The sequence below is a fragment of the Rhinichthys klamathensis genome, unplaced genomic scaffold (assembly GCF_029890125.1).
Source record: "Rhinichthys klamathensis goyatoka isolate OS25496 unplaced genomic scaffold, OSU_Roscu_1.1 h1tg000056l_1, whole genome shotgun sequence".
NCBI classification, from domain to species: Eukaryota; Metazoa; Chordata; class Actinopteri; order Cypriniformes; family Leuciscidae; genus Rhinichthys; species Rhinichthys klamathensis.
The window spans coordinates 1,930,237-1,956,206 of record NW_026606601.1 but is presented as its reverse complement, the minus strand read 5'-3'; the positions used below and the strand labels follow the sequence as shown (position 1 = coordinate 1,956,206).

General features: G+C 40.2%; 1 protein-coding gene across 1 annotated transcript; it reads right to left on the bottom strand.

The window, feature by feature from the left end:
* Window positions 1-510: 510 nt before the first annotated feature.
* On the bottom strand, window positions 511-24,978 carry col6a2 (collagen, type VI, alpha 2). Its single transcript, XM_056248642.1, is given in 29 exon segments — window positions 511-2,051; window positions 6,632-6,670; window positions 6,770-7,225; window positions 7,381-7,533; window positions 7,620-7,665; window positions 7,742-7,777; window positions 7,908-7,970; window positions 8,425-8,523; window positions 8,683-8,733; window positions 8,834-8,896; window positions 9,106-9,168; window positions 9,290-9,352; window positions 9,480-9,542; window positions 9,625-9,660; window positions 9,761-9,814; window positions 9,895-9,957; window positions 10,056-10,118; window positions 10,202-10,255; window positions 10,632-10,676; window positions 10,784-10,810; window positions 10,917-10,943; window positions 11,292-11,336; window positions 11,460-11,513; window positions 11,607-11,672; window positions 13,372-13,392; window positions 13,535-14,142; window positions 20,237-20,332; window positions 24,772-24,852; window positions 24,855-24,978. Coding segments are annotated over 29 exon segments (3,237 nt in total). The 5' UTR covers window positions 24,964-24,978; the 3' UTR covers window positions 511-1,458.
* Between the last annotated feature and the right edge of the window lie 992 nt (window positions 24,979-25,970).

The following is a 25,970-nucleotide window of genomic DNA, read 5'->3' as shown; positions in this document are numbered from 1 at the left end:
AAAAATCCGTTTAGGTTCTCCTTTTGACATTGACATTGGGCTCTGCCTACGGTATGCGCGCTGGACCAAACGCGATTTGTTTTCATGTAGAAGGTCGTCTTCTGATTGGTTCACGATGACACGCGTCATAACCAATCCAACCCTTTCCATTGCTGTACACCCTGTCACACAGCAGCTTTTATGAATTGTTCAGACTTTGTAAACAGTGACTAGAGTCATGGACCAATCCAAAGTCCAAAAGAAAAAAAAAATCCATGTGTTTTTAGTGACGATAAGTCCCTCAGCCACTGATTTCTTGGTATGTTGTTCAGTAAAGACAAAAAACTACATACTGCTGCTTCTATTACATAATATAGAATGGAATAGAAGTTATAATATAACAGAAAACATAGTAATGTAGAATATAACAGCATGATAATATACTAGGGTAGAATAGAACAGAATAGAATTTAAACAAAGTGACATTGACATCTTTTATTGTGTCTTGAACAAAAACCACAGACGCCTCAGTTGTGTTACCACAGCTTGATTTATTGTACTTAAATTTAAGTTTGACTGCAACTATGGAAATAATCATTCAAGTGTCCAACAGCATGTCAAATTGTGGTTCTTGGAATTAAATGACTGATTGCAGTGCTAATAGTCTTATAATTATTCTTTACATTAAAATGTAGGTGAAGAAACATTCTATATTTCACTATAAGCAAATATTTAATCTAAAACACTGGACTCCTAAGCATGTGTTGGATCAAAAGTGCATGTGTTGTGGTAGGTGGCATAGATTTATTTCAGCTACTGCAGTCCCTTTTTCAGTCAATGGCTTTAAAATGTAACAATGTTTTTAGACATAAAGGTAAGTGATACAGAATGAATGTGGCAAGTGTATTTGTCGACTTCTTGTACCCCTGAATTAGTGCACTTTTTACCAATGTGCATCTGATAAAGATATACAGGAAAATTACTCCAGTCTTACTCTGGTTTAGCACCTTGTGTTGAGGAATATATCAAACAAAAATTAAGCTAGAGGACTTTCAGCATGAAAATACAGAAATAAAAAACTACAATTGCAACTTTATCAAAATACACATTCAGTACATAATCTTTGGAGAGTGTTACTAGTAACTTGACCTCTTGGTTTTACTGCAGTGTCTTCCTGTACCCAAAACTAACTTCCACTGGTGCATCATTGAGTTCAGGCTGATGACAGAGTTGCATTATTTCTAAGGTCTTCCTAAGTTGTCAGTTCAGCTATAATGATATGCATTTTTACCTCTTTTGCCACAATATAAGTGGTTAAACTGCATAGATTTAGTGTCCCAGACAGCAACATAGTGTCGGCCCAGATCCGACACTATGTTGCCGTCTGGGGTGGATAAAATGCATCCGTTTTACTCTAAGCATTGTGCTGAACCCTATGACACACCAATCCCTCCCTTTACTAAAAACCCACCCTACCCCTCAGCAGATCCACCGAACGAATCGCTCAAAAAAGCTGGCTTTGTTCAAACGGCCAAAATCCTGACCCCTGAAAATGGCCGTCTGGTCTCCTAGCGAAAGCTTTGCCAGGATTTCCTTGTCGACATCGCTGCCCATGGCAATCACCGTGGGAACGCCCTCTACCCTGCGCATTGAGCTAATGCCTTCCTCCAGGTTCTTGTTGTTGGTGACCCCGTCAGTGATGAAGACGAAAGACAGCTCGGCATTTCGTCTATTCAATCGCGAGCCCACAATGTTGTCGACGGCGTAGATAATACCACTTCCCACATTGGAAGTAGAATCCAGGTACCTCATGTTGGCCAGGCCATCAGAGATGACCGTGAAGTTGTTGGTAAGTTTGAAGGCCAGTTGGTGTTGGGTTTCATCGCCAAACTGCAGAAGAGCCACCCTGGCGTTACGTACATCGTCATCTCCCCGGGCTAGGGACAGGCGGTTAGCGACATTTTCCACAAACTCGCGTGCATAGCGGAAATTCTCCTGGCCCATGCGCTCCGAGCCATCCAGCATAAAGATGATATCAACCGGCCGCTGGATGCAGTTGGCTACGGCTGGCTCTATAAAATACAAAAACAGCAAAGATTATCTAAGTTGTCATGCTTTGGATTTAGGTGGTACTTCAAGCTTGAATTGGACCAATAAAAAATTATTGAATAAACATTCGCAGCATTCGACATCTAATACTTCGCTATTATAGTATGCGAAAAACAGTACGGTAACAGAGTAGTATGTCCGAATACATAGCATTCGAAAAACAGTAGGCGAAAAGTACCAATATTTTCCACCAATATTTTGAAGTGCGCTTTCGATGAACACTTTACTATCCCATGAGGCCACGGGAGAGGATTTATGATTGGTAGTGAAGTGACGTGACTGGTAGGTCACGTGACAGTAACAACATGTCAGATGTAGTATGTCCAAATTTAATTCATACTACCCATATTCATTCTATATAGAATGCACTTTTTAAATGATTGCGAAGTAAATTCAAATTCAAATGTAGTACCTACTCAGTATGCGATTTTAAATGCACCGATTGTTTTATTAATTGTGCAGAATAAAATGTTGCATTGAGATAAAGTTAATTTAAAAGTAAATAAACCTAGAAATAATTTCATTGCTAAAGATATTTATTTGTTACAAATAATTCAAGTTGCATTTCTTGCAGTCCGAGAGCTTGCCATTTTTTCATTGCACATTTCTGATATACAGTGTCATATATATATATATATATATAATACTTGATATATACATAATTGTATTACCAAGAAAAAAACTCATTATTTGCCATAATGGCAGACTAAAAGAATATTCTCACTGAATTGTGCATAGTCCATATAGCTCAGAAATCTTTTTTTCACTACATTGATGTGTATTTCCGCCCTCCAAAAAATCACTGAGATAATCATCAATCATGCAATAAATGTCACATAAATAGCCATTAATGTTTATATAAGGAGGCTACAAAAAGTATGACTGAACTGCCATTGTACAGTACAAACATGCTTTTAGAATTACATACTCTCTAAAGATTTATGTTGCCTAAAAATCTGATTAACTCTCGGGGGTAATTATTTAGGAAATATACTTAATACATTTAAAAAGAAACTTTGTTAAAATATTTTTTTTAAGAATAAAACTGAATGCTATAACAGTGGTAAGGCAATTTAGAAAAATAAAATCTCAATTGATCATCATACAAATTATTTGTGTACAATATAGTGGGCATTTGAAGGTCAACAATGGTAAAGCAGCTGTAAAAAGCTTCCAACCTATGAGAAGCTACTGAACTCTTAATGTGCAAAGTGCAAAACTGAAATGAATATAGAATCAAAATTAATTGTTCGTCATTAATGTACATTAATGATGCTTTAAATGAATAGATCAACCAAAAAATGAAAATTCTGTCATCATTACATGTTATTTCAAACCTTTATGAACTTCCCATGTACTACTTTTAAGACACTTTTATGGAGGTGTTATTTTCCTTTCTAGAGCATTACAGCCCCTGCTGGTCACTATATGTTTTCATTGTATGGAAGAAAGAAAGTCACACAGGTTTGGAACAACATGAGATTGAGTAAATGATGACAGAATTTTCTTTTTATGTGAAAAAAAAAAAAACCATTAAAAAAATCCCTTCAAATCCAAGAAACCCTGAGGATTTACGCTAACTAGGGTAAGATAATGATAGCATGCTATGCAAGCAAAGTGTTGAAAAATCTGTTCATCTATTCTCTTCATTTGCAAATTTGAATGCAAACAATTATTACCGAGCAGCAGGCATCAATGTCAAGAGTCAAAGGTTGCCATTTCACATTTTTGTAGCAGGGAATTGTTTTTAGCAGAGGTTAGCAAAGAATTGAGTTTTTGTTAACTGGCCATGATGCTAACATGCTAGTTTCTTGCTAATTGCATCTTTAAGAGAGGTATTAGCAACTGCATTCGATTACTTTTAACGCAAAAACTACATTCATGCATAGACCAGCTAGCTTTTTACTTAACCGTCCTTATTAAGCACAATTCTACAGTGAGGCCAAGTGCTTCCTACTGTATCCTTTTAGTCAAGCTACCAATGAAATTTGGGGGGGGGAAATGCCCAATCCCATGCTTTCTAACACAAGCCAAGAGCTTTGTTTGGGTCTCCCATCTCAGAATAGATCAATCTAAACGAGTCAATGAACAGATCGGTCCATCTCTGTTTGTCAGGTTCAGAGGTCTGTTTAGCCATCTGGGCTGCGTAAGCCAATGTAGCTACAGCCTTGGTGTAGGTATCAGGGTGTTTGGCCTCTTGTAGATTGTTCATTAAGTCTGAGATGTTTAGTACAGTGGTTGGGATGGGACTGTCCTTCCACTCCTCTTCAAGGGCATCATCTGCAAGTGAGTGTTGAAACAATAGTTTTAGGGGCCTAGCTCCTAGCAACTGGCTCCCTCTAGATGCTGTTTTGATTGATTTGAGTTTTTATTTTGATAACTTTTGCGCTGATCATTGTGCGTTTAGCTGACTCGCTCAAAAGGAAATGTCACTCAATGACTGTTTACACACAACTAAAATGTTCAGATAACTTTTTTTTACCTCCGTGTGGTGGATTCCTTGAGACTCTGTTATCCTTTAATGTCTTTTTAAATGATTTGTTGATGTTTTCCATGAGACATTCTTTTATTATTGATTTAATTTATGATTTTAGTAGCCTGGTAGTAGTTTGATACTGTACAAATGTTTATGTCCTTCATACAGTACATGACAAAAAAAAAAAAAAAATCCAAATTAACTGGTCAAACTGCTTATTTATAGAGTAAATACATCTGACTACAGTAGGCAATGCACATTTGTACTTGTTTTTGAACTAGTGCTTACGGGACTGCAATTATTTGATCAAAAATACAGTACAAACAGTAGTATTATTACAATTAAAAATAACTGTTTTGTATTTTTAATATATTTTAAAATGTAATTTATTCTTTTGATGGCAAAGCTAAATTTTTAGCATCATTACTCCAGTCTTCAGTGTCACATGATCCTTCAGAAATCATTATAATATGCTGATTTGGTGCTCAAGAAATATTTCTTATTATTATAAATTCTGAAAACAGTTGTGCTGCTGCTTAATATGTTTGTGGAAACCGTGATTTCTGAGGAGTCTTTGATGAAGAGAAAGTTCAAAAGAACAGCTTTTATTTCAAATAGAACTCTGTTGTAACATTATAAATGTAAAATTATAACGTCTTTACTGTCATTTTTGATCAATTTAATGCATCCTTGCAAAATAAAATGACTAATTTCTTTTTTTTAAAACAGAAAAAAAAAAAAACTTACGAATCCACATTTTTTTTTTGCATTTGTAAAACAGAAACTTTGTACTTAACATTCTATATAGAATCAAAACCAGGCGAAAAAGTTCCCACTGCCATGTTTAGTTTATGCAAACGGTGCTACAGTGACATTCCCCTTGTGAGACTGGGCTGGTTATCACACATAACAATATATATTACATTTACATTTGAGATGCATAACCTAACAAATGTATATCATTTGTTATGTGCACTGGATCGTTAATGTATAAAAATAAATTTCATGAATATGTTGATCATTTACTCTGCAAATCTGGACAAATCTGTGCATTTTATTATTTTGCAGAGAAAACATTATTAATATGGCTTCAATAGGCCAAATACAACCCGGGTTTTTTTTAATTATATTAGCATAATAGCTAACACTTTACTTGAAGGGATGTGCATAAGACTGACATGCCACCTTCATAATCGTGACATGACACATGCCATGTATTGGTTTATGTCAAGTTGTCATAACAAAGACATCTCAAACAATGTCATATTTGCATTCAAAATGTCATAATTGAGCGAATGACACTTAATGACAGTTGTCATAAACATGCATAAAACCTCATGTCATGATTATGAAGGTGTCATGTCAGTCTTATACACACCCCTTCAAGTAAAGTGTTACCGCATAGGTAAATGGCTGACAATAATGGGCCATGAATAATATTGTATGCAGTGTTGTTATTGGTAACTATTAAAAATCATGTTTTGGTATAAATATTAATATTAGATGAAAAAAAATTATCTTAAAATGACATTTAAAATTAATATTAGATGAAAAAAATTATCTTAAAATTAATATTAGATGAAAAAAATTATCTTAAAATGACATTTAAAAATGTTGCCTTGGCAACTTACTGAAATAAATACGATTTTTTAAAGTACTAAAAAAATACTAAACCGGAAAAACTGAAATAAAAATGAATGAAATCTAAATAGAAATATATATTTTTTTAAATTACAACAGCAAAACAAAATTACAAAAACTGAAATTTAAATAAATAAAAAAATATATAAAAACAAAAACTAATTCAAAATATTAATAAATACTATAATAGTACAATTATACTAAAATAACACATTGTATGTATAGAGTACTTCACTTCTATTTAAATCCATCCAAAGTCTGTGAAAAAGGCAATTCAAAAACAATAAGGTAAAGAAGAAAAATAATAAAATGTAGGTATTTTTGCGATACATTGACTTGGCTGAAACAAAAACATTCAGAATGTCTTTTCAAGAATTAGGAGCCTTCCTCTTTTGGGAATAAACAAATTAGGAAAGGAACACTTACCACTTTTACATGGAAGGTCTGGACAAACGATCACTGGATCTAATACAAATAAAGAAAAGAAAAGTGATGAAAAGAAAGCTCTATTATTATAATCTTGGATATGAAGACATACAAACTTTGTACAGTCACGAGACTCACCTGGGCAGAGTACGTTCTCGATCCTATCGATGAAATCCTCTGCGACCAGATCGGCGAAACGCCTCATGCCCATGACCCTTCCATCTTTTCTGCAAGCGATGGACTTCAGGCTTTCGTTCTCTTCCGGCTGGTCGAACATGTCACCAATACCGATGGCATTCACGTCAATGCTAGTGTCCGTGCAGAGGTAATTGAGCAGTTTGTCGTCATCACGGGGGTCATACCGGCCGTCTGTGATCACAACCACTGTGACTTTAGCCTTCGAACGACGGCTGTCGCGAATCAGGACATCGTAGGCGAACTTCAGGGCGGAAGGCGTCCACGTTCCTCCAGCGATCCACTCAAACTTCTTCACAGCATCTTTGAAGGCGGACATGGAATCGATCTTGGAGTCGTTGAGGTGAATAGCTTGGAATGTTCCGTTGTGACTGTACTGGACAACGCCGACTCGAGTTCCTTAGAAATTTACCAAATACAAATTTTGTTTGATTAAACTTAACCACTTCTGCGTTGCTACTAAATGTATTTAAAAGCTAATTCGGATTGTAATTTTGCCATAATAACAGATTATTAAAATGCAGGACAAACAGAAACACAATGATGTCTTTTACCTGTTTCAGAACTGGGATCTTTTGCTATCGAGCCCAGTCTGTTGATGGTATTGATCACAAAGTTCTTCTCCAGGGTGAAGTTGGTCAACCCTACACTCTCAGAGCTGTCAATCACAAACACAATATCCAGGGCACCACATCTCTTTTCACAATCTGAAACGAACAAGAAAATTGTGTGACAAAAGCAAATATACTGTAGCTATCCATTCATCTCTACTGTAAAGTTATAAGAATCTTACCACAGCATCCACAGGTCTCTCTGATGTAGTTCATGACATCACATTCCTGAGAAAATGGATTCAACATTCATCCCTAATGTAATTATGTGCATATTTAATTAGAAAAACTGAATGTTACTTACAGTAAGGCCAGGGTCTCCCTCTGGTCCAGAGTCACCCTGTTAAGGACATAATTTAAAAACATTTAATATTAAGTTCACATAAATTGCACTGATGTTGCCATTTACTGTTATTTAAGCTCTGAATAGATAAAATATTCCATCAATATGCACTAAAAATGAAGCTTACATCTCTTCCTCCATCTCCTCTAGGCCCCCTTTGTCCAGGCTCTCCTGAGGGTCCGGGCTCTCCCTGAAACACAATGAAGAAATATTATCATCATTATTATAATTATTAATATAATAAGGAAGTAAAATTGTTTGGAAAAGGAATTTCATGTTGACTTTAAAGTCACCATGAAATCAAAATAGACAATTCTAATTGTTTATTGGAATATTGCAGTAAAAAAAAAAAAAAGATTTATCCGTATAAATACATCATGTGCCCTCATAATCTGTAATCAAAATAACTTAGGGCGTGAGGGCGGGCCAACCTGTAACACACAAAAACAACCAATAGCACACCACAACCATCCAATCGGTACCCATTGGACAAAATCAAGACCCACCCAACATTGTTCTTGTTCGAGAAGCCGTTTCACTCGGATACACGTTACAATAGAGAAGAAAAGACGGTCACAACTTCCGTTTCATGCCAACTATTTCTGAACAGCTAACGTGCAGGTAAAATGAGTCAATTTGCTTACCGACTCTCCTGGAGTTCCCTTTGTACCTGGGTCGCCCTTTGGTCCGCAGTCTCCTCTATTTCCCCTGGGTCCAGGTGCGCCTTTATCACCCCTGTCACCCTGTAGAACAAATATATGATATAATATATGGCAGAAATAATGTTGATATGGCTTGGAAAAACAGTTTGTATTATACAAAATGTTAAACTCTAATGTGATCTAAAGCTCTGTGAACTGAAATAACTTTCAGATTAGTACAAATTTGACTAATTATAGTACCGTAGCTCCTCTTGGTCCAGGATAGCTGAACCCAGGCCTGCCATAATCACCCTATGGCAAGAGAAGCAACATTTTGTTTTTATAATAGAAAAGCAAGCATTGTAACATTACCATTTTAATATGATTAGACTTTTTTGTGTGTGTGATGTACCTTTGGTCCTGGGGGGCCAGGATCACCTCTAGGGCCATAATCACCTGGGTCACCTAGGGAACCCTATAATGAAGATAACATGTTCATTACCAATTCTAGCTAAATAAGTTCATCAGCTGACTGAGCAGTGATACAACAAGGCAGCTGCCTTTGGTTTCGGACACTTTCAGTCAATGTGTACTGTGAGGAAAATATGACTTGACATTTTTTGATTTAACAAGAGAAAATGATGTATTTCTCTCTCCTTCTTTATTTTCTTATTTGTTTTTTACATTTCTGCCTGCTTCTCCAGAAGCTCCTGGTGGGCCTCTTGGTCCTGGAAGTCCATTATCACCCTAGAAGTTAGAAACAAAAGCAAAAACAAATATATTTTTTAATCATGTCCACCTTAAAACCGATAAAAATCTTCCTTTTTTTCAGTATTTAAGCAGCCAAATCACAAAATTACCAAATTACCCTGGATCCTTTGTTGCCAACTTCCCCAGCTAGACCCCTGGGTCCCTCAGAACCTGGTTCACCCTGTCAAAGGATTATTACAAATAATTATTACATTAAAATAACATTGCCTCCCCTCATGTAATCTGAGTTTACAACAGGAAAAGAGCTACTTACTAAACACCTTTTTTCAGTGAACCCAAACACTGACCTTGTCTCCTTTCGGCCCATTAGGTCCAGTGCTGCCTTTAGATCCAAATTCTCCTCTTCTTCCCTAAAAATGCAATGGTAAATATTACAATTCTGACACAGGTCAACCTACTGTAAGTTTTACATGTCCAAAAACTATTCCTCACATTGTCGCCTTTAGGTCCAAGTCCTCCACCTGTCCCCTATAAAACAAAATAAAATTTCTTATAACATCATATCAAAATTGATTTAGATTGTTAAAATGAAAATAAAAACATTAATCAAAACAAATAGCCTACTTACAGGAGATCCTTTCTGGCCAGGCATTCCAGGCGATCCAGGGCTTCCTCTCTCTCCCTGTAGGGGGTGTCAGAGAGTACATTACAAAATGTTTGATAGGTAATCTTAATGTAATCTCTGTGGTTAGGAGATCTTACTTTGGGTCCAGGATCTCCAGCCAGGCCAAGTGGACCTGGTCTTCCTGGACGACCCGGATCACCCTGAGAACAAAGTGAGAAACCATCACACTTCAAACTAAAACGCCTAAATATTGGCTTTTAAATGTCAATATTATTTTTATCTGTAATTTATCAGGTACCTTTTCTCCCGGAGTCCCTGAAAGACCAGAATCTCCGACACTTCCAGGATAGCCATCAGGACCCTGTGAAAGACACATTCATTAATTGATATTAAACGACTTGTATAACTCAAGTAACAGATATTCAAAAGAAAAGACTCACGTACCTTGTCACCCGGGTCACCTTTGCAGCCAGGAGCGCCAATCCTGCCAATTTTACCCTGTTAAAAAAAAAGAAGACATTTTTAATTTTTATTTTATTTACATTTGTATTATTTTTATGTATATTTTGACAGTCTAATGATGTGTTATCCAAACTTCACTTTGAGTCTACCCAGTGGCGTAGCGCAAATCCGCGGGCCCCCACGTGAACCTTAAATCTGTGGCTCCCTTCGGTAGAAATCGCTTTCCATGGCCCCGGTAGTAATCGCGTTCCAGGGAGGGGGGGGTTGGTGGTTGGTCCCACTCAGTAGAATTGCGTTCCGGGGTAGAAATTGCATTCCCCTCGACAGCGGTTATAACAACATGCGGAGCCCGTCCGCAGTGCGTGCCCATCCGCTACGCCACTGAGTCTACCCCACATATACCATAACTAACCTTCTGCCCATCCGTTCCATTGCGGCCAGATATTCCTGCAACACCCTATTAGAATAAACATGTTTTGTAAATATTTCAAAATACATGCTGCATGGAAGTTTCTGTATTCAGAGAAAATATTAAATGATAAGTAAATGTTATGAGAAACTTACCTTTTTCCCTTGTGTTCCAATTTCTCCCTAAAAACAGATCATTTCCATATAAACAAAAGTAAGTTTTTGGTACATAATCAATATGCCAACTATATTTATCAGATCTTACAGATAACTTTGAGAAAAATCATACCTTTTCTCCTCTGAGACCAGGCTCTCCCTAAATGAGAAGAGAAACAGTAGGGTGGTTACAACTAGTAATTTGGACATTTCAAGTGCGATAATGCTGATATATACATGATATATTTTAATGACAGCTAATTAGATGGACACAACATTTGAAATGAAATGCTGAACTGAGTATTTAACACAATATTTAACACAAAAAATTATATATTGTCAAGGCTGTCTGAGCCTTCCGTCCTTTCTGGTAATCAGTTAAGCAAATATGGTTATCAGTTAATGCCAATAATGTCAAAATAGCCAAATATGTGCAGATTCATTGGTCTGACCGAATATATGTTGGTCTATGACATTTCATTGCACACAAGAAATGTGAAGAACTTACTTTAGGTCCAGGATGTCCAATGGGTCCCTCAATACCTGGATCTCCCTGGAGGTTTTGACATGAGTTAATACAAATAGCATTCACTGAATACAAATTAGGTTTAGTATAGTCTTTGATTGAAGTGCAGTATTTTACCAAATGCTTTCATGAGAACTGGTTTGTACTCACAGGACTTCCACTTTGACCTTTAGGGCCAGGGTCACCGTTATCTCCTTTAGCTCCCTGTAATAATCAAGGCACCAGATCAAGTGTTAAACAACAGTGAAATTACTTAATATTTGAGTCTTTTTTACTATAGTTTTTTGAGATACTCACTTTCTGTCCCCTGTGTCCTGCTGGACCTGGAGGGCCTGTAGTCTCCAAACATTTTGCAGAGTAGCACTGGAAAATTACGATGAATTTGAGTTAGAAATCATGATACAATGTTAAGATATTTTCAGTTTTTTAAAGATGTTTAGTCACATATTTGATAAAGCTATGAGGAGGACAATAAAGTCCAGGGGCCTCATTTATAAAACTGTGCATAGAATCCTTACTAAAAGTGTACGTGCGCCCGAAAGCCAAAAATGTCGTGCACAAAAAAATATTCAGACTTATAAAACCCTGCGTACGCCAGAACCTGGGCAGAATTCACTTTATAAATCCCAGTCAGCGGAAGATTGTGCGCACAGAGTGTCTCCACCCCGCAATTACCTTATATGGAGATTATAACACCTAGTTTTACTATGCATATCCTCATCTGCATATCATTTGCATATGATTATTCATCCACATGATAACATGTTTAACGGTACAAGACATTAGGAAAATATGAAATACGGATGTGCCGTCACATTACATTACTAAAAATCATTTAGTAGCCCATCCTTCCCTTGTTTTTTAAATAAATAAAATAAAATAGTGCAAAGTGCATTTCAGAGAAAGTTTTTCTCAATCTTTTCCACTGGCCAAATAGTATTTTAATTGATTTATATTTTTAATGGAAACAGATAGACCTTGTTGTGCATTATTTGCACGAAACCATTTTCTCAGGCAATCTGCTATCATGATAAGCAATTATCTATGTAGTTAACGCATTAAAACACAGACAGCATGCCAGAGGAAAAGTGTTCAAAAGCATCATATCCACAACAAATATTTATATTTATTAAATATAATTGTAACTTCTCAGTAATGATTTCATGTTACTGGCCGTAATTCAGAACACAATTCCAAGAGGACGGCTCTTGGGAATCGAAATCGGCTCATGAGCCAATCCTCATCATGATTCATGAGCAAGGAAATCTTCACGGTCTCTGAAAACACGCTCCCTCCGTAGAGCGCCATTAGCAAGGTCTTCTAACAGCGCTAGAGCATCCATTATGATGATATGTTATTACGCACATACCTTTTTATAGACCATTCATTACAAAAAAATAGTATTTGCACCTGGTTAAGAATGCTGATAATGATGACTCAGGTTGATGCAATTTGATTTATTGGGTGATGTAATAGGATAATTTAGAAATTTTTCATTTTAAATAGTTATTGCTATTTGGGCCAGTTGGTGTCGCCAAAACACATACTCTTCTAAAAGAGTGTGTACGCACGGTCAAGAGCATCCTTACGGTGCGCACTTATTTACGCCAAGTTTATTTTTTATAAATCCCGATATGTGCGTGGAAAAATGCGTACGCATATTTCTATGCCCATTTTGTGCGTACGCAACGTTTATACATCAGGCCCCAGATGCTTTAAACAAATTCTATTATATTTTCTGGGAGAATGACAGAAAACCTTCGTAGACCTATCAGCCACTCTTAATAATAAAAGTTCTTTATTGGCATTGGTGGTACCATGAAGAGCCTTTAACATTCATGGAATCTTGCCATTGCACAAAAAAGGTTCTATATAGTGGGAAAATGTTCTTTAGACCATTCAAATGTTTGAAAAAATATGGTTCTTGGAAGAACTGTTCTCTGAAAGGTTCTTTGGGGAACTCAAAAAAAAACCCTCTGAGGAAAGTGATGCAACATGTTGGCACTCAATACATTTTTTGTTTTTAAATCAATAGATGTCAGTACACTGATAGGGATCTCACCTCTTGATAAGCCAGATGAAGCTGTAAGAGAGAACAAGACCAAAGGAAGATTATTAAAATACTAAATCATCTCCAATATTTCTTATTTTATCATTAAATGTATCTGAAAATGATCCAGTATCATCATTTCAGATCAGTATGCCACTGAAAGGCATTGCATTACCATTGTGTCATAAATGCGGTCGATTGTTGATGTCACTAAGAGAGGCCGGACTCCTGTGAGATTAACCGCCATGAATTTATCACGATAAACTCCTGCCGGCGAGTTAGCGATCTCCCTGAGCCCCGTCTCCTCCAGGTTCCTGGACGATGCGACCGCGAAGATCTTAATGAACTCATCGCGCGCTCGTTCCGACGCCACTTTAATCCCACCGCATGGGCTTCCTGTCACGTGACCATCTGTGATGACCACCGCAAAGCGCTTGGCATTGGGTTTGGATGGAAAGCTGACGAGTTGTTGGGTCATGTTGGTGATGGCGCAGTCAATATAAGTGCCCTTGCCCAGGTATTTGATCGGTTTGAGCAACCTGATGAATTCATTCTTACTGGTGATGGCGCTGATGATCTCCTGCCGCTGGGAGAAGTGAAGGCCTCCTACAGACCAGCTGATCTGAACTGAACCTCTGTAGTTAACGTCTTCTAGTTTCCTAGCAAAGGCTTCGGTGAACTCTTTGATGCTTTCTACCAAGCTGCCAGGTGGGTTCTCCTGCAGAGCTATGGTCTCAGATGTGTCGATGACAAAGTACAGGTCGATTGGGCATTCGATTGGTTCTGGAGGGACAGAACACAAATATCAGTTAGAATGAATGATTCAATGACTCACTCATAACTTTCATACATGCACTGAATTAGATTAAACTGGGAAGGGTCATAGCACTTGAATATGGTTGTCCTATTGTTAGTTTAACTGCTTCTATTGTTCTCATTTGCTTTTGATAAAAGCGTCTGCTAAATGAATAAATGTAAATGTAACTACCTTACTTGTTTCATTACTAAATGAACATAATTTTTGAACAAATCTCATGAGTGAATTATTCAATGACAAATAAATTTTTTAACAGTCACCTAAGTTACTTTCAAAAGGGGATTTGCTCTATTTTGATCGGTTCTGTACACATCAGTGTTTATATCCGAACTATAACATTTTATCCCAGTACTTATGTGATCATTTGAATTCATGTAACACAAAAATAACGATACTGTGTGTGTGTGGTTGAAAAGGAAGCTGTTTCATACCTATATATAACAACTGCTCTCTCTGACTCAACGGCAGCGCAAACGCAGATTTCAATGTTCCGCTGTGATTTTGTCAAAAGTTTAATAGACACAGGCAAATTGTTATCATTTAGGAATAAGGTCGCATGGGAGTCTGAATCTAGATTGCGATCTTTTAAAGATTAATCGTGCAGCTCTAACTACCGTTCAAAAGTATGGGGTCAGTATTTATCTTTTTAAGAAATGAAACTTTCTTATTTGAGCAAGGATGCATTATATTGGTCACAAGTAACATTAAAAATTAATAATGTTACAAAATATTTATATTTTAAATAAATGCTGTTATTTAAACTTTCTATTAATCAAAGAATCCTGAAAAATATTTGGTAACACTTTATTTTAAGGTGACGTAGTTACACGTTACTACATGTAGCTTCTTACCATAGTAATAAGAGTAAATTATGCATTATTACATGTAACTAAACCTAAACCAAACCCTAACTGTAATTTTATTGTAAGTTCATGTAGCCTAGTTAATTAATATTACTCAGTAATATAATATATTTGAGTAAGTACAATGTAACTACATCACCTTAAAATAAAGTGTAATACTTTAATACTTTTATTCAGCAATTGACAGTAAAGATTTTTGTAATGTTTTTGAAAGAAGTCTTACACTCACCAAAGCTGCATTTATTTGATAACAAATAAAGCAAAAACAGTAATATTGTGAAATATTATTATTAAAAAAATTCAAAATAACTGTTTTCTATTTTAATATATTTTAAAATGTAATTTATTCCCGTGATGGCAAAGCTGATATTATCACTGTTGAAAACGTCTCGGTTACGGATGTAACCCTCGTTCCCTGAGTAGGGAACGGAGACGTTCCGTCGGATGACGACGAATGGGGTTTCGCTTAGAAAGCCAATCGACTTCGAATACTTCAAAACGAGCCAATGGCAAAGAAATGCCATGGGTCTGCGGAATTTGCATAGCGTAGCACCGCCCCACCTCGTGGGTATTTAAGGAGCACGCTGGCAGCAAACCGGCATGTTTTCTTCGCTGAGGAGCCAAGACTGAGGTCAGGCGATCCTCGCGGCACAGCGGAAGTGGCAGACAGACGGAACGTCTCCGTTCCCTACTCAGGGAACGAGGGTTACATCCGTAACCGAGACGTTCCCTTTCGTTGTCACTCCGAGTTCCGTCGGATGACGACGAATGGGGATACCAGTCTAATCACGCCACCTTCCCAGCTGTCTTCCAGTGCCCTGCGTAAATCTGAGATCCCTGTCGTGAGACTAGCACGGACGAAGGACTCCTATTTAACACAGGAATACCAAGGTACACTGGGGAGCATATCCCAGGTCTTAGGGAAGTATGCAATTACTGCCAACCCAGAGGGGGGGACTTAGAAATACACATATGCGCCAGAGCATCCGTGCCGAGCGTGCCCTCGGTCAGGGAATAATACTGGGCGCAATGGGTCGAGTCGTGAGAGGCAAACAGATCTATCTGTGCGTCCCCGAACTGGTCCCAAATCAGCTGAACCGTCTGGGGATGGAGTCGCCAATCTCCGGGGAGGGGCTGAAGCCGTGACAGCTCGTCGGCTGCACAGTTCAGGGCTCCAGGGATGTAAATGGCTCGAAGCGACCTCAGATGCTTCTGACTCCAAAAGAGGAGGTGGCGGGCGAGTTGCGACATACGGCGGGAGCGCAGACCACCTTGACGGTTGATGTACGCTACAGTGGCGGTATTGTCTCTTCGGACTAGTACGTGTTGATTCTTGAGCACGGCCCGGAAGCGGCGCAGAGCAAGACGTACAGCCTGCAACTCGAGGCAATTGATGTGCCATAAGCGGTGGGGTCCTGTCCAGGAGCCCGCGGCAGCACGTCCATTGCACATGGCACCCCAGCCCGTGGTGGAGGCATCTGTCGTTACAACAACATGCCGGGAAGCTCGTTCCAGAGGCACTCCTGCCCGTAGAAAGCTGAGGTTCCCCCACGGGGTGAAGGTCTGACGGCAGGTCGGAGTAACTGGTACTCGGAGCGTGCCGTGTTGCCATGCCCACCTCGGGACTCGGTCGCGAAGCCAAAGCTGAAGCGGTCTCATATGAAGCAATCCGAGCGGCGTTGCCGCGGCTGCAGATGCCATATGCCCCAGGAGCCTCTGAAAAAGTTTCAGTGGAACCGCACTCTTGCCCTCGAACTGTCTCAGGCAAGTCAGCAGTGACTGCGCGCGCTCGCTCGTAAGCTGCGCGGACATGGCGACCGAGTCGATCTCCATACCGAGAAAAGAGATCCTCTGCACGGGGCAAAGTTTGCTCTTCTCCCAGTTGACCCGAAGGCCCAAACGGGCTACATGGCGGAGTACCAAATCCCTGTGTTCGCAAAGCTGATCTCGAGAGTGAGCTAGAATCAGCCAGTCGTCGAGATAGTTCAGAATGCGAACCCCGTGTTCCCGGAGGGGAACAAGGGCTGCCTCGACGACCTTCGTGAAGACGCGAGGGGACAGGGCTAGCCCGAATGGGAGAACTGCGTACTGATATGCCTGTCCCTCGAAAGCAAACCGTAGGAACGGTCTGTGTCGAGGGAGAATGGAGACATGAAAGTAGGCGTCCTTCAGGTCGATCGCTGCAAACCAATCCTGGTGCCGCACACATTCGAAAACGCGTTTGGCGGTGAGCATCTTGAACGGCAGCCTGTGAAGGGAGCGGTTCAATACGCGCAGGTCCAGGATTGGCCGTAACCCACCGGTTTTCTTCGGAACAATGAAGTAGGGGCTGTAAAACCCGGACCTCATTTCGGCTGGAGGGACAGTCTCGATCGCACCCTTCGCCAGCAGGGTAGCAACCTCCGCTCTCATGATAGGGGCATTGCCACCGACCATAGTGGAGCGGACTCCCCTGAAGCGGGGAGGAGACCGCGCGAACTGAATCGCGTAGCCGAGCCTGATCGTTCGTGCGACCCAGCGGGACAGGTTGGGAAGCTCTAACCAAGCTCCCAAGGACTGAACCAGCGGGGTCATGCGAACCACAGACTTCCCGTCGGTGGGGCAGCGAGGCGGTATGACTGACCCAGACGTGGACGGCATAGCGGCCCGATGTGGGGGTGCAGTCATGAACCGCGCCCTGACAGAGGAGACCAGGGAAGGACGAACGTTCCACGGGGGTCTGCTCTGCCAGGGGTCTGGCGACAGAGGGGGATGAGAGTGGTACGGTCCGGAGACGGCGCGCACTGTCATCCGGCTCTGGGACAGAGGAGGACGAGGGGTGCACGGCCCGGGGGCGGCGCACCGTGTCGTCCAAGAACTCTGTGTGCTCAGGGATGAACGTGTTATTTCTTTCTTAACCACATTAGGGTGCTGCCCACCCGTGGGTGAGCAGCGGGGAGTGGAGAACAAAAGATTCTCCCCCGGCCCTCCACCGGGGGAAGGAGTGGTCCTGCTACCACCTCCTGAGAAACACACGTCATCCCTGAGCAGCCCGTCTCAGGAGCGCCGCTTGGCCCGGCGTTTAGCGGGGGGCGGGGCTGGAGAGGGCTGGGGCGCCTTCTTGCGACTTCCTCCGCGACCGGGCCCGGGTGGAGGCTGCTGCTTGGGCCGGGCGGGAGGGGCGGGAGTCGCAGGAGGGCGCCCTCGGCGGCGAACAGACTGAGTACTCTGCCCGGTCGGCTGGGTGGAGGCAGCAGCGGGCCGTCGGGGCAGAATATGCTTAATAGCCTCAGTCTGTTTCTGCGCAGTCGAGAACTGTTGGGCAAAGTCCTCGACTGCACCGCCGAAAAGGCCATCTTGCGATATGGGGGTGTCGAGCAGCCGGGACCGCTCGGCATCCTTCATATCGGCAAGATTAAGCCATAGATGTCTCTCCTGGACCACGGCTGTGGACATCACCAAACCCAGGGAGCGTGCGGTCACCTTCGTCGCTCGGAGAGCAAGGTCGGTGGCGGCGCGCAGCTCATTGAAGAGCCCTGGGTCCGTCCTACCCTCGTGCATGTCCCTGAGCATCTGGGCCTGGTAGACCTGCAGAATGGCCATGGCATGCAAAGAGGTGGCTGCCTGTCCCGCAGCTCTGTAGGACTTCGCCACTAACGTAGACGAATACCTACAGGCTTTGGATGGGTGCTTTGGCTCACCACGAGACGAAGCGCTCTGAGGACACAGTTGCATCGCAACAGAGCGTTCGACCGGGGGAAGCCCAGTGTACCCACGGGCAGCGGCCTCATCGAGGGGAGGAAAGGCGGATGAGATCATCGAGCGGTCACGGGAAGACATGGGAGTCTTCCAGGACTTCGAGATCTCATCATGCACGTCCGGGAAGAAAGGTATCGGGGCCTGACGCGGACGGGGGTCCGCAGCCTGACCCAAATACCAGTCATCCAGCCGCGAGCGCTCGGGACAGGGCGGAGGGTTCCACTCTAACCCGATGCTCGCGGCGGCTCGAGACAGCATGGCCGTCATCTCTGGATCTGACTCTGGCACAACTGTAGTCACACCCGAAGGCGGCAGCTGTGATGAGTCTTCACTTCCAGCAGACTCCGACCCACCTTGTGATGCTGCAATAGACATGGCATCTTCCTCTGGAGCGCCAAAGGAAACCCGCGGGACACCCGAAGATGATCTCGCCGGAATCCCCTGAGCACTCACGGGTTGCAGCATTGGAGAGGGTGCGGCTGGGCACGGACTGATAGTCGGCGCTTGGTTCCAAACCGTCACCCTCAGATCACCCTGGCCACCAGCCGAAGTACTAGCTCTATTTCTAGAGTCAGTAGATCGGGGTGTGGATGAGGGGACCCTCACTCTTGCGAGATCACCGAGTCTTGACCGTAATGCTGCGATGGTCATGTTCCCACAGAGAGAACATGAGTCATCCACGAGTGCTGCTCTAGCGTGATCAATGCCCAAACACACTATGCACCACTCGTGCCCATCAGAGTCGTCAACCAGCCTACCGCAACCAGAAGTGCACGGGCGAGGCATCTTTAAAAAGACGTGCCACGTGCAAGCTCTTTTGTGAGAATAGAAACCTGATTGTGTTGAAGCGCTCGGGGAGAAACACACTCGCTGTCGAACCACAGACAGATACGCAGGAAGTGCGCGCTCGCCGAAGATCGCCGTCACACCAACACCAGAGAATCTTGCTCGTTTGAAGAACTGACAAATTCAGGAATGGCTTGTGGAACGAAGGATCACCTTGGCTCCGAAGCGAAAACATGCCGGTTTGCTGCCAGCGTGCTCCTTAAATACCCACGAGGTGGGGCGGTGCTACGCTATGCAAATTCCGCAGACCCATGGCATTTCTTTGCCATTGGCTCGTTTTGAAGTATTCGAAGTCGATTGGCTTTCTAAGCGAAACCCCATTCGTCGTCATCCGACGGAACTCGGAGTGACAACGAAAGGGAACAGTTGCATAATATTTTTGTGGAACCTTTGATATATTTTTTAAATATAAAATTAAATATAAAATTCAGATATTCTATATTTGAAATAGAAATGATTTCAAATGGATCAAACATTATAAATGCCACTTTTGATCAATTAATATATGTCCATCCATATTGTTAAATAAAACATGTGAAATGAGCAATGAAATAACACATTCATTTTATAATAAAGCAGATTAATCGGTTTACTAAAGCAAGCATTTACTCACTTGAGCAAGAAGAGCCAGCTGGAGTCTGGCCCTGTGTGTGAACGCCCACAAACAAGAGGAGGAGGATCGATAGTCTCATCATCCTCATTCTCCTTCCTAAACAGACATTTAGAAAGCAGACTTTTACAAGAGGGCAAAATATGTTTCTGCAGTGCCATAAATTGGGGAATGTGACCGTTTTACCACTTTAAATTAAAGTACTCTGATGCACATTCATGAAATTATGAACTAACAATCTATATAAATTTACTACTATATACATTTTATATAAACTATATAAATTCAGTTTCGCATAGTGTATCTTTGCATCAGTCCAGTTGCATTATCCTACTTCTGATAGGGGCATACAAACAGCTAAACTGGTACACCAAATGATCAATATTAAAGGAGCTGTATATAAGATTGTGGCCAAAACTAGTACTGCAATCACTGTCAAATTACTGTAGAGTGGTTTCTCCCCTCCCCCTCCTCCCTGACTCGAGGTTGCCAGATCGGCTGCAGGATCCAGCAGGAACGTGACGAGCTGCAGCTGTGGTAACTAGAGCAGAGCTGGCAACCCGGATGCCGCAACACTACTGACTTCGTGATTGGTAGATAGGTGGAAGGTGGAGCATCAGACCAAAACAAAACATGACAACATCAACATCAGTTGAGGGCTGCAACTGCACTTTTTAAATGACAATATCCTGGCCAGACTACTGTTGTCAGTGATTTAAGTATTTGAAATGTACATGATTTCTTAATGTCTAGTGACATTTCAGGGCCATTTTATGATTAATTGAAATACATTTCTTACATACAGCTCCTTTAAGAAATTGTTAAAGCTGCAGTCCGTATCTTTTCCTCTTTGTCGCCATCTCTCTGTTCGAAATCTGTAACTGCAGTGATTCGCGGAATTATTATCTTTACGTGGGTTGTAAATCGGCATGAAACAGCGCGGATGAACACAGTGCTTTGAGGCGAGTGGTGCTGTCAGTCACCGCGCTGTGTGGATACTGTCATACAGAATCACAGATTCACTTTTTGAAAGTTTGACCAACATAAGAATTTTCATAAGAAAATGTCTTCTGAACAAGTAAGTAAAATCCATTTTTGTTCTGACCAACTAAGGGGGAAAAAGCATTCGACATGATAAGCTTTGTTAGATTTAATCAACGCGATTTACAGCAACCGTACAAATTATAGCCTACTTTGTTCTTAAATTGTTCATGTTAACAACATCAGCATTGCGTGACTAATGTTAAATTTAATGTGTTTTATGGTTACCTGTGTAGTTCAGAATTCATATTCTCCATAATAGCAAAACGAGAAAGGCACAACAAAGGAAACTCCATAACTGTGTGAATTAAGAAAACGTACTGTTACACGATTGAACTATTGAAATGTCTTACTTGTTCAGCAGAAAAAAGCCGTCTCTTCTTCCGTTTTGAACCCCTTCAAAACACGGAGTTCACGCACTTTTCAAAAGCCCCGCCGATGTTTAAATCCTTGTGTTCGCATGAGACGGTTTCTTTCTCTTTCTCTAGCCACCTTAAATCCGAAGTACGAAGTCTTTTGGGTTTTATAACTGCTGAATCTCCAGTTGACACTGATGATTGTTGTTTGGATCTTTCTGGATGCCATACGTTTATGTAAAGTGCTGCGAGAAAAGCCTATACATCTAAACATCTCGTCACGCGCAGTATAGCCGGCTAGCCGAAACTCCTTTATGTGTACGGGTGTGACGTAATGACGCAAAGACATGCTCGAATTTCCCGCGAAAACCCACCAGTACCACTGGAATTAAAATCATTATTACAAGCTAACCGTTTTGAATCTAGCTATGGCAAGCAGATAGTTTTGACCACTGGCAGAATAAGTTTTTTTTAATATAATTATTTTGGATTATTTTTAACTTAAAAAAGTTACGGACTGGAGCTTTAAGAAATTTATTTTAAAATATATAATTGGATTTGTGTCAAATATATTATAGAAGTGCCCTTGAAAATGCTCAAACAGAGTTAAGTGGCAAATGGAAACATGAGTTGGACACACCCATAAGAAGTTGAATTGAAAATTGAAAGACAGGAGGAAATTCAAGAGGCAATGGCATTCTGGGAAATGAAGTGTTCTTCCACAACATACAAAGTTTGTCTTGACAAACTTTCCTTTTCCTTGTTAAAAATGACATGCATTGAAACTTTACGAATGTATTATTATTACCTGCTTCCATAAATTCAATTCAATTCAGAAAATTCCATTTGGAAATTAGCTATCGTACTTTTCGAGGTAGTTTATTTGCTTACAATATGTATTAACTTAAAATCAACTGTCTTTAGAATAAGAGCTTTTACATGTTTCTGAATGTTGTAATGTGCCATCACAGCTGTTCAGTTTGTAGTCCTAAAACCCAGAAGACTAGAATTACCATTTTGAGTCATGACATTTTTCCAATGGAGTTTTAGGTTACGAGTAAAATAAGGGTCGTGGCTAACATTACCTGAAGAGACTTTCATGTTTTGTTCTACAACATATATTATACACAGTCCTACCTCAAACTTCAATTTTGAAGAGTTTTTAAAATGGAAGTTGCAAACAAATTGCTAAATAATGACTACAACTCCCATAAAGTTTTGAGTCTACATGCTTGACGAATCAGACAACCATTAAATAACTTATTTAGTGACTTGTTAGCAATTTAAAATCTTTTAAGGTAGGACTGTGCGTAATATATGTTGTAGATTAGAAGAACAAAACATGATAGTGTTTTCAAATGGTTTTTAGTATATTTTTGATATGCATAATATGCATATTTTGCAATAATAGACATAAATATATTGTTTCATATATAATCAACATCTTTAAATCAATAGTTGTATATTTCTATATTTGTGTATTTCTTTCTCTTATTAAAGCCATATTCAGTCTTGTATCTTTGGTGTTTTTGTCAGATTTTTTTGTTGTTGCTTCAAATCAAAGTTGTGATTCACCTCGTAGCTGGTTGGTTTGGTTCAAAGCTTATAACTCTATTAGAAACGATTAAAAACACTGTATTATGCTGCCAGGCCAGTAGTTGGCGATGTCACTTTGTAAAGAAAAACTACGAGCCTATATAGACTGATCACATTATACGCATGTCTCCGTTTTCACAAATTTGCGTTTGTGTAGTTTACATGGAGACAATAATGGTATCGTTTAAAACTTGCACTTAGAATCCCGTTTTCAAAAGTTAGCATTTTCAGGCCCCCAAAACATCATTGTTGTGTAAATGAAAGGCCAAAAACACATAAAAAGTTTTCCGTTTTTAGTTGAAAACGGTGTCGTGTATAAACAGCCTGTCAATTAAGTCAAACAATTCCAAAAATAAATCTTAAAAATGAAATCCCCATGGGAAAAATACTTCCAGTGGGCGGGCACTGTTGCAGTAGCTATAGCTTTAAATAAGGGCGTGGCTTAGGCAACCGGAAGTTGTTTCTAATTTTCTCCATAGACTCAATAATAATTATCCTAGGTTATTTGAGCTTTTTACTGTGTATTTTCAATGGAATGGTTAATAAAGTTTCTCAGTGTCATTATTTGTGCGAATTATTGTCCAGGCTGCTGCTGAAGCGCCAAACAGGCGCCTGTTACTTTCTCTGCGCTGATCAAAACGGACCAATCACGGTCTTTGCAATTACTGTATAAAGATTAAATTAAAATATTAATTGTATATAGATTTCTGGGGTGAATTTCCATCTGTATGTCAGATATTAATTATTAGAATTAATTGATCCAAACAATTGTACAGTTACAGTAAATATCAAATGTCTCAAATAAGACAAAAATGACTTTCAAAGCCCCCGTTTGTCCCTGAAGTAAAACAACTTTTGTCTCAGATGAAAGAGTTATTTGAAACCATTATCTCATCTAGATATAGGCCTTCACATTTGTTCAAATGAGTCGATATGCATGGTTTAAAATAAAATAGGCAACAAAACAGAAATATGGCCTCTAGACACATTGTTATTATTGCTTACATCCAAATGCACAGGTGATTATGTCATGATGAATTATCAAGTATTGTAAATATTTATGATTCATATATTGCAAATGCATTACATTTACATTTGGTTTTCAAGGTCTGTTTGTTAATCATACTGATTACACCATAACTTCAGGTATTTCAGGCCCACTTGACAATATGAAATATAAGTAAAAGTAGGCTAAGTCATAATGTAAACACATGCGTCTTCCCATCATCTAAAATAAGTTTTAAAATCAATCAAACAGAATAACAGCACACATATGTTATCTAGGACGATCTACGACATTCAATAACTTGAATAAGCGTATGCAACACACACAGAGTTATGGAATCAATAATAATACAGCATGCACTAAATTGTTTTTCAGCAAATATAAGAACCATCGAGAATTTATGTGAGAATTTACAGTTCACTGAATAACTGAACAATGTGCAACAAAGTGATAGCATAAGTGCCTGAGCATTACTTCCACTCATCAGAGACAGAAACGCAATGCCAAAGTTACAGAAAAGTTAGTCTTCACTTACCCACCAAAGATCAGAAAATCTGAAGAACTTTTCGAGTGCTGATTTATGTTTAGGGTTATCAAGCATACATTCCGAACTGGGTAAAGCAGAAATCAGAATAAAGTCCAAAATAAGGGAGTGAGTGAGAAGCCAAGCTGCAGGAGAAGTTTCCTCTGCGCTTCTCCCAGCTTGAACAGAAGTCTGGTCCCTCCTTCATCGGCGCTAGAGGACCGAGCATCTGCGCAATGCCTAGTCTGTCCGCATGGCGGCGCTGTGCATCCACACTGATGCACTATACTCCCACTCCTCACGATTTTGGATGCATATCTGGTGATAAGATGAGGGGGTTGAGTGGATCACCCACATGTTTAAGGACATCTCATTGAATTATATATTTTTTGTTAAGAAGTATAGCCTATTGTATTAATCGATTCGCAGGAACTCTCTTTTCTTCTGTGGAAGTGCATTAATGAAACGCACATGGCAGAAGCATCTGTCGACTCGGCAGAATGACCATATTTTCAAAGGAAACAGGCGTTATGCGTCTTTTGAGTTCTATTTGCAGCTTTCTAGACAATGCTTGAGAAAAACACAGCCAGGTGTTATTAATAAAGACTTTAAATACTCTGTTCTCGAGTTTAATTGAATAACACACACACCTATATATATATATATATATATATATATATATATATATATATATATATATAATACAATTTTGTCATCTATATAGCGATATTATCTCCACAGGTATTTCAAATTTATGCTTTTTTTGTTATGCTGGTTGAGTCTCTTCACATCCTGATAGCAATTGCTAAGTTAATTGGTTTAAATGTAGGCCTATGTATATTAGTCTGTGGAAGGCGTAGGACCATAACATGTTTATCCAATCATTGCATGCAGACCGAAAGCAATGATTCGATGTCCTGCCTGCCTGTCAATACCTCTGCGCACCCTGCTCGCGCAGACATCACACGTCATCAGTGCATTACATGCTACATTAGACAGACGCCAGTCACCGATCACCACAACCAAAACAGCAGCCATAGTTCCTACTGAACCAAAACAATTAGCTTATGCTGCATTCACACCATAACTACCATTATTTGTAAGAAACGGAAAGTTGTGTCGTTATACTCGAAGTAGTTTCGTGCCTAAAATGTATGCGTTTCAATGGCAACGCTATCAACACTAATCTACAGCAGTCAGTCTTTAAGTTGTTTA